The sequence below is a fragment of the Poromitra crassiceps genome, assembly GCF_964638095.1.
Source record: "Poromitra crassiceps genome assembly, chromosome: 13".
NCBI lineage: Eukaryota > Metazoa > Chordata > Actinopteri > Beryciformes > Melamphaidae > Poromitra > Poromitra crassiceps.
The window spans coordinates 38,189,235-38,199,234 of NC_139644.1; the positions used below are offsets into that span (position 1 = coordinate 38,189,235).

The 10,000-nt window shown below is 44.0% G+C and overlaps 1 protein-coding gene across 3 annotated transcripts in view; it reads left to right on the forward strand.

The window, feature by feature from the left end:
- Window positions 1–7,230: 7,230 nt before the first annotated feature.
- LOC310787284 (phosphoribosyl pyrophosphate synthase-associated protein 2) overlaps window positions 7,231–10,000 on the forward strand; it is a gene marked incomplete at its 5' end in the record, with an annotated part of 20,724 nt that continues 17,954 nt past the window's right edge. Inside the window, 2 exons of one of the 3 annotated variants that reach the window (XM_083648661.1) lie at window positions 7,231–7,328; window positions 9,334–9,386. In XM_083648661.1, the coding sequence (XP_083504787.1) occupies window positions 7,246–7,328; window positions 9,334–9,386 (136 nt within the window). The remainder of the gene's footprint in view (window positions 7,329–9,333; window positions 9,387–10,000) is intronic. The other 2 variants (XM_083648660.1, XM_083648659.1) reach the window with 2 other exon arrangements.

Consider the following 10,000-nt stretch of genomic DNA (forward strand, 5'->3'; position numbering starts at 1 on the left):
CTTGAGCTACTTCTGCTCTCGCTCAGAATGTCAAAATATAAGCGATGTGATGTATAGTTAGATATTAACGTTTTTTTGGCACAACTCATACTATTTAACTGCCACGGGGTTCCGCATTTCTGGGTGTCAAGTGACGTCACGTTGATTTGTCCTATACAAAAAGTGGGTGTATTGCTACTTTGATGTAGTAATTTTACAATGTTTGAAATTAATTCATGCATTATTTTGCGAATAAATATTTTGTGCGTTTGTCGAATTTATTTGACATTAGTAAATAAAAAACGTTTAGAGTGATATTTATTTAGCGAATGCAAGGTCCTTGAGCCAAGCAGTTGTCTCCTGATCTGCTGTATGGAGGGTGACTAATCCTCCTTCAAGTCTTTGTAGAGGGCAAGCTTCGATGATGTGTTGCATTGTCTGCTGCTCTCCACAAGCACACAGTGGGCTTGGGCTGCTGCCGCACTTGTGAAGGCTGGCCAAGCAGGGGCCATGGCCAGTCCTGAATCTATTGAGGGTTGACCACTGCCTCCTTGGGAGGTTGGTGCCAGGGACCGGTAGAGTGGGATCTGACACCAGGTGTTTGTTTGGGACATCCTTGGACTCCCATTCCTTTTTCGAAGCTGATTTGGTGGTGAAGTCAGTTGGTGGAGGGTTCTTCCAGATTGGTCGTCTAGATAATAATAATAATACCTTTATTTATATAGCGCTTTTCAAAACAAGTTACAAAGCACTTCACATACAGATTAAAAAAGGCAGAATGCAGACAATACATAAAATTGCATAGAATTAAAAGACGCTAGGTAGACATAAAATATACATGTAAAAGTGTAATAATGAAAAACCAGGAGGAATAAAACAATAAAATCACAATAAGATCAATAAAAAGCAAGTCTAAAATAGTGAGTTTTTAGACGTGACTTAAAAGAAGACAGTGTGGTCGCTTCCCTGATCTCCTCTGGGAGGTCATTCCATAACCGGGGAGCCTGAACAGAGAAAGCCCGCTCACCTTTAGTTATGAGTCTGGATGGAGGAATGGCCAGGAGTGACCTCCCAGAGGAGTGACCTCCCAGAGGAGTGACCTCCCAGAGGATCTCAGGTCAGGAGTGACCTCCCAGAGGATCTCAGGTCAGGAGTGACCTCCCAGAGGATCTCAGGTTGCGGTTTGGCTCGTAGGGGTTCACGAGGTCAATTACTGTATACTGTATATTCTGGAGGGGATCATGTCTATGTTCCCCGGGTTCTATGTTCCCCGGGTTCTATATATTCAGCCCCCACGCCAAACCTAACCTCCCCCAGACCCTAACCCAAAACCTAATCTCTCCCATTCCCACGCCTAAACCTAAGTTCATAGAAAGGGTTCTATGTTCCCCGGTCCCACAAAAACGGGGAACATAGGACCCGGGGAACATAGGACCCGGGGAACATAGGGATGACCCCTTCTGGAGCTAGTCCTCTACAAGCCTTAAAAGTGATCATTACAATTTTAAAATCAATTCTAAAACGAACTGGGAGCCAATGAAGTGATTTTAAGACCGGTGAGATATGTTCTCTCCTGTTGGACCTGGATATGAGTCTAGCTGCGGCATTTTGAATTAACTGAAGTTTATTGATGTTTTGTTGTGTGAGACAGGAGAAAAGTGAATTGCAGTAATCTAACCGGGGATGAGATAAATGCATGAATGACTGTTTCCAGATTTCTAGTGGATAAGAATTACCTTATTTTTGAAATTTTTCTTAATTGGAAAAAACATGATTTGACAACGGAGTTTATGGGCTGGTGGAAATTGAGATGGTTGTCGAGTATGATACCGAGATTTCTACAGGAGTTAGTAATGTTAGATGAGAAGGGGCCAAGATGGGAGGAAATGTAATTCTGCGATGAATCTGGAGCTATGATGATGATCTCGGTTTGATCTGTGTTTAACTGTAGAAAATTTGATGCCATCCAGTTGTTGATATCTGCAATGCACATGTGAAGGTTATTTAATTGATTTGCATCATTAGATGGAAGACGAGCAGTGGGTGGGTTGAAGATGTCTGTGTGGATTGGTAGGTGGGGGGAGTCTTTGGCCTTTTGGAGCACCCTAGAGTGATAAGAGTGATAAGACGTGTTATAGAGGCTATTTTGCATGGATATAGCCTACATGTGCCTTGAGATTCTGTCTTGCCCTTTGGAAACCATTGGCCTAGGCTATATATGCTAACTGCAATGGGAAAGTGTCCAGTGTCATGCATGACTCTATAATGTGCATCATTGGGCCTGGGAGGTGTCATGGTAAAACAATAGAGACCCAATGAGATAATAGTTGTAGCCTATATTTAAATGTTATTTAATGGACTCAAGTAAGGATGCTGTGATATGATGCACCTACAGCACGACACTGCCCCCATGTGGCCGCTTACAGGACAAACACCTCTCAGGACATTTTCTGCACACCAAGGTTTTGCTGCTGTCTGACATGGATATAGTTTGATGTGTTTGTGTTGTAAGCCTCATTATAAAATGCTTCCAAATTCATCATCATCATCTTCAACTGCTTATCCAGGATCGGGTCGCGGAGGTAGCAGTTCCAGCAGGGGACCCCATACTTCCCTTTCCCTGGTCACATCTCTGACTCTGAATCTCTCCACCTAGCCCTCGGTCTGCCCCGTGGTCTCCTCCCAGCTGGATGTGCCTGGAACACATTCCAAGGGAGGCGACCAGGTGGCATCCTTACTAGATGCCCTTTCTACGCAAAGGAGCAGCGGCTCTACTCTGAGTCTCAGATGACTGAACTTCTCACCTTGTCCCAAAGGGAGATGCCAGCCACCCTCCTGAGAAAACCCATTTCTGCCGCTTGTATCCACGATCTTGTTCTTTCGGTCTTTCTTCTTTCTTTCGGCTTCCAAATTGTTAACTATCTTCTTCTTCTTCTTCTAATGGCTTTCCGGCAGACGCTCCTCAATGTTCCTCCCTCTGGCTGCCTCGCTCTCCTCTTCGACCGCCGTGTTCCCGGACCTCTCGACCTTCGTGCCAGCGCGCCGACCTCTCTCGCTGCCCGACGGCTCCCGCTTCGAATCCTGCTCAATGGCCTTCAGTGAGGAATGAAGGCCAATTGTTAACTATCTTTAGTTCAAATTGGCTAAGTATGTGGCGTTGTGTGGCGGCGGTGTGTCACAATTGTGATGTCATCAGTGATGTCACTCGAGCAATTGTGATGTCATCAGTGATGTAATAAGTCCTTCCTAGAGCCGATGGCGCACAGTTGCACCTTGCACGATGGCGCCTACAGTAGGTGGGTGGGCAGTGTCTGTCTGTCTGTCTGTCAGTCCAGAGTCCCCCCTAGTACTATGAAAATCTGAGTGAAAATACTTACCTAATACTACCTAATTACTAAGGTGAGGTGGTGCAGGTGAATAATTTATATAGGGTAAAAAGCCCATTTTCTTTCTCATAGTCTGAGGCAGAAATCTCCACTTGAGTAGCACTAGATTATCTAGATACACCAAACTTTCCAGTTGTATTCCTAATATTCTGAAGTTTTTTTTTTACAGAGGGGTTTGTTCATATATCATTCATAGCCTGATATAACATTTTACTCGTTTTCTCAAAATTACTTTACTTTTTCCTCACTCCACTTCTTTTCTCATCTCCACTTCAGTAGCACTTACATACACCAAACTTTCCAGTTTTATTCCCATCTATATTCTGAAGGAAAACCAGGTCCTATAGGTCCCAAGCTGGCAGCTGAGGACTTGACTGAATGCAATGGGAAATCCAGGTTCCATGTTACCTAAATCTGACTTTTTTTTTTGGTGGGTACAACCAAGGAGGTTATTCAATGATCACTACAAACATAATTTTCTTGTTTATGCATAAACCGAGGCTGAGGCAAATTCAATAATATAGCCATAGAGTTAAATATTCTGAAGGTGTTACATTTATAATCAAATGTGTAATCTTGGATCCGACTTGTTCCTTTTCTGGCATGATATGTAATCGTATTATAATATAGGCTACAAGTCTAGAAGGGCAACATAAGACCCGCCCTCTTTTCTATTCTCTGACTTTGATTGGCCAAGCTGTACGTCCATCAAACTTGTGCATTACATTGCAGACAGTCGGAGTGAGAGGAACAGGTTGAGGAGAGCTGAGTGTGCAGACTGCTATATTCAAACACCGTTGGCTGCAGGTTGTAACCGGACCCAAAACGCAAACTGGTGAGGAGTTTTATTGTAATAGCGTTAAGTCATTGTGTACTACCCCCTCCCGGGTCCAAAGAGAAACGTGTTTTCTTCGGTGAGACAAGACAAATCAATTCGCGCATCCATGAGCCATGGTGACAGCATATTCCTTGCAAGCTAACGCTAGCACTTGCCTGTTTTATAATCATGATGTTATAACGTTAAATAGTTAGTGTCGATTTAAATTGATGGTGGTTGGTTGTTTGGATAATAAATAACGTCCTTTAAAACCCACAATTTCTTCACGCGGTTTACATGCACGCACGGATCTGAGCATCGTAACGGGCATAATCCCTTGGAGTGTGTGGAGAGCCAAAGACAACGTCACTTCCTGCTTCAGCATGCGCACCAAGATAGTCCATCCGTTATTTATTTTCCTATATAGAATGCTTATATAAAATGCTTATAAAAATAGTTTTACTTGGTCAAACAAGCCAGGAGATGCAGCTACATTTAAAATCAGGAGAGGCCATAGAACATTTCACTCAGACAAAAACAAAACAAACAAAAACATGGAAAAATCGGCTATTATTTTTTTACGTCTTGGTCCCAGTGAAAGGTGCTATGTTGTCTCTCCTGTTTGTAAATATAGCTGAATAGTTTGGTTTGACTATGAAAACTTTTGATAAGCATTTTACGAAATGTCTATGGGAAAATAAATGGCGAGTGAAATCTCTTGATGCCTCTGCCTATGCCGGAAGCGTGTGTGACTTTGGCTCCCTATAGCTAGCCTAGCAACAATATGAAGCTAACGTCGTGACGTGACTGTCCAACACTGAGTTACTGTAAGCGGTCTTTCCCCTACCCATTAAAAACATAGGCGGTCCACCAATACGCTGTTATGGCCACTCAAAATAAAACGTGAAACATCATCAATGCCTTTTACTCAGTAGTAAGTACGTTACGTTACGAATTATTTCCATAAGCGCTTCTTTATTATTTCAAGCATGTGGTCTCTGAAGGACAGCCCCCTCTGTTGTTGTTGCTGCTTGTGTTGTGTTCGTCAACCCCACCCCCTTTCTAGCAACCCCCCTCCCACACACACACACACACACACACACGCACGCACGCACGCACACACACACACACACACCCGCACACGCACACGCACACGCACACACACACACACACACGCACACACACACACACACACACACACATACAGAGCTGAGCTTTGCAGCAGTGCTACTGTACCTTTCTAGTTCATCAAATCATCTGCAGGTCAGAAAAAATGTAATTCACAATTTAAAACTAGAGCTGCAACAATTAATCATGATCGTCAGAAATTTAATTAACCACTATTTTGATAATCGATTAATAATTTTGAGTATTTATTTATTTACTTATTTATAAAAAATAAAAAAAAATAAAAACTCATTCCGGCTTCTTAAATGTAAATATTTTCTGGTTTCTTTACTCCTCTATGACAGTAAACTGAATATCTTTATTGGGTTGTGGACAAAACAAGACATTTGAGGATGTCATTTTGGGCTTTGGGAAACACTGATCGAAATGTTTAACCATTTTCTGACATTTTATAGATACATTAGACCAAACAACTAGCTAATCGATTAATCAAGAAAATAATCGACAGATTAATCAATAAAGACAATCAACATTAGATGCAGCCCTCAGTGGCGTAATGTCATTGCCATGGGCCCCGGTGCAAATATTTGCTCTGGGCCCTACCTAACAATTATATTGTTATAGAAAATATGGACTCACTCATTATTTTTTCGTCAGGCAGATTGTTAGCCGTCTATTGTGCGTTAGCAGGACCCCCGAAGCGTAAACTAGAGGGGTGGCTACGCTACGTGAGGGGATATTCCTCCTCTCTTGCTCCAGCTCCATATGGTCAATGATGTCACCAGAACCTCACAGGAGACTCTGCTGAAGACACGCTGGAAAGAGAATGCGTATTTTCCCATACGGTCGATGACGACAATCCACTGAATCCAGTAAACTAAACTTAAAGCTAATAGCATTCGTTAGCCTAGTTAACGCTACATGAGGGCAAGTGCTGACTGCATAATCCAGCATGGAAGTTTATTTGGAGTGGGACTGCAGCAGAAAGAGTAAGTACGTTACGTCTCCCCAAAGCCAGACTCACTCTTCATGGGCCCTTGACAGCTCTGGGCCCCGGTGCACCGCCTGCACCGCCCATCCTTACGCCAATGGCAGCCCTATTTGAAACCCACTTGCAATATCAGATACATGATGTTTTAGAATGAAAACGAGTCTCCACTATGGTTACTTGCCAAAGTTACTGGTAGGACTCACCAGCCACAGTTAAAATCAACCAGTATTTGACAGGTGGCTGGCTGGTGTCACTCAGTTTACCACCCTGTTTACCAGGGTCATCAAATCACATTGAAAGTAACAATACTGACCGAGCAAAATAGGTGCAACATATTGTAACGGCACAGGCGAGGCTGGTTTCGAACCCGAGGTCTCCAACTGACAAGCCCAACACGTTAACCATCCGACCAAAGGGACAATCCCTTTGGCCAAGGACCAACGTGCTCGCTTTATCCACCCAGGCCCCGGTTCGCTACAATATCCATCAGAATGAATGTGGAATTAAGACTGTTTTCATAGAGAGGGTGACATGGAAGGCTGTGCACCTGTGGTTTGACATTGAATAGTCTGAGGAATAGTTTGAAATTGACTGGGACTGGGAACGTAGTGTTTCTTCCCCTCTCTCACCCAGTAGGTTCCATAGTTAACAACACGCTGAATACATCACATATTTGTACAGCATTTTACAGCAGTTTGTGCTGCTTTCCAACACTGCCAAGAAGGACAGAGAGCAGTTCAAACATGCGGCTTGTAAGGAACTGAAATAGGCTGAAGTGGGTCCATCTCCTTGGTTCAAACAGAAATGGAATCAGTGGAGAATAGGATCAGTCACTCTGTGCCTCTGACCCTTCACCTCCGCTGTAGGAAGGGCTCAGCGCAGCGTGGGTGCCCAGGGATCCACTGCCTGAGTGTGGGGAGAGCAGCGGCAGAGACCCCACTGACATGAACCACACCAAGGGTGGCCTGGTCATCTTCACCGCCAACTCACACCCCTCCAGCCGCGAGCTGAGCAAGAGGATCGCTGAGTGAGTACAGGAGGCATGGACGACACACACACACACGCACGCACGCGTGCACACACACACACACACACACACGCGCGCGCACGCCCGCACGCACACACACACACACACACACACACACACACACACACACACACACGCACACACACACTGACACACACGCACACACACACTGACACACACGCACGCACACACACGCACGCATGCGCGCGAGCGCACGCACGCACGCACACACACACACACACACACACACACACACACACACACACACACACACACACACACACACACACACACACGTTTTGGAATGATAACACCAGTAAAAGCCAGAAAATAAATAATTGACAGAACACACCTAACTTAGCTGCATAAGTTCAGATTAATGTGTTATTGTATGGTTTTTGTATGTACTGTTAGGTATGCTGAGGGAGCTTCCAGGCAGCCAATCTTTAACCCTGCAGAAAAGCCTAGAAAACATGAGGATTTCATTTGCATTTGATATATTCCATCCGTTTAACATTGTTGGACCGTGACTTGTGATGAGCGCTTAGTTGACTGTGAAATAACTTAGTAATAATGAAAACACACAACAATACAATGCTAAGAATTCAAACAAGATTTTCCAAGGTGAACAATGTGACATTCTCAACTGACAGTAATTATAGGTTTCCTTTACATTCATTTAGCTGCGTCTGAAAAATTACACCTACATCTAGAAAAAGGCCGGGGAAAACAGCATTGTCCAATGTTCATTTTTTATCATGTAATGTATATCTAACTTGGAGAGTCATTATTACAATGCAAAACGTGCTGGAAGTGAGCATGGTGTGTCCATCATTTGGATGACGCTGTGCTTTCTTCATTCTGTTTTCTTTTTTACTCACGTCCACAGTCTACACACGCACCAGACTCTGTGTCAACAAGCCCCTTGCGTCCCTTTATAAGTGGCACAAATCAGCCGGTGAGTAGGCTAAAGAGCAGGGAGATGTTACCTCCACTCCGTCCGCCTAGCCTACCCAGGCATTTGCGCTGTGTTAAGTCCGCGTTTGATCCATATTTGCGTGTGTCCTCCTAACGTTAAACCTGGCAAAACATCTCCCATCCTCTCATCATCCCAAGGAAATCCCTTGAGGGCCGACAACAAAACGTCTATCGTTAGCTTTAGCTTTTAGCTTTCCCTGGGGGAGTTGTGTTGGTTGGATAACCGTGAAATCCCGGAGTGGAGTACCTTTGTTGAGTGAACTGAACTGGTAACATGGAAATCCCGAAGTGGAGCATTTTTGTTCCTTTATAAACGAACTGAGAGAACTGGACTGAACTATAGGCTAAATAACTTTTATTCTACCCGTTTTGCTCTAATGTAATCTTTGAAAATAGAACTGGTGGTGTGGTTCAGTTTGTGTTTCATTCTACTGCCCTGCAACTAATTATTATTATTTGTTTTGAAAAGAATAGCCATGCCTATCTGTATTCTGAATGCGTGTATCCTTTGTGAGGTTTGACAACATTTTAACTGGTTTAACTGCTACATAAATAAGTGGCCATGTGGTCATTTTATATAAACTATAAATTGAATTTACAAAAAATATGATATATCGTGATATATATCGGTATCGGGATATGAAATGACCTATATCGGGATATGAGATTTTGGTCATATCGCCCAGCCCTAGCATGGTGTGGTCCATTATTACACTGCAAAACGTGCTGCAAGTGAGCATGGTCCACAAGGACAGTGGACTTAGTGGATGTTTATAATCTGTGAATGTTTATAGAGCAAAGAGAGTATGTGGCCTTGCTTCAGACAGAGGTAGAGAGGTTTCCAGGCTCTGTGTATGTGAGTGTGTTTCTGTGTGTGTGTGTGTGTGTGTGTGTGCGTGTGCGTGTGTGTGTGCGTGTGTGTGTGTGTGTGTGTGTGTGTGTGAGAGAGAGAGCACAACATGTTCTGAATCTCTCTCTCTGTGTGTCTCTCTCTCTCTCTCTCTCTCCCTCTCTCTCTCTTCCCCAGGCGATTAGGGGTGGAGCTTGGCAAGGTGCAGGTGTACCAGGAACCTAACAGAGGTAAGATGACCCCTGACCTTTAACCTCCAGCATTAGACCAGTTATCGATGATCTGATAGTGTTTTCATTTGCCCCACTAGCAGAAGCCATTGAGTTCAAGGGCGAGATAGTGAGAAAAGCAATAGATGAATAGTTGAAGATTGATTCTTAAAGCCCCGCCTCCAGTCAGTGTTTCTACCTGTTGATTGGTTCATATTCTTTGTCAAACAGTCTGTGGGCGCTGGTTGATAGTCGCACGTTATCTGATTCTGTGCTACGCTATTTGCGTAAGCTGGCTGGCCAGTGCGTATCACGCAGTATTCACAGACGTACTGTACCTCCGCAAGCAACCAGCGCGTTGCTAACGCAGGAAAACTCACCAGGATGGAAACACGGCGCTCTTAGCCGCATCCTGCTTCTTTCATGTCAATTTGGGTGACTTCTGTAATTCATCCAGATCCGTTGAGATGTTTCCAGGGGGGCTCTTGGTGACCAGAACATCTAGGATTATGTCATCGGTTAGGAGTGCTAGCCAGTCAAGTCCAACTCCGATGGGATGGGATCCATAATACTATCGTTAACGTTAAAACCAGAGAAATGAGACTGTGAATACGAGTGGAGACCGCAAACCGTTT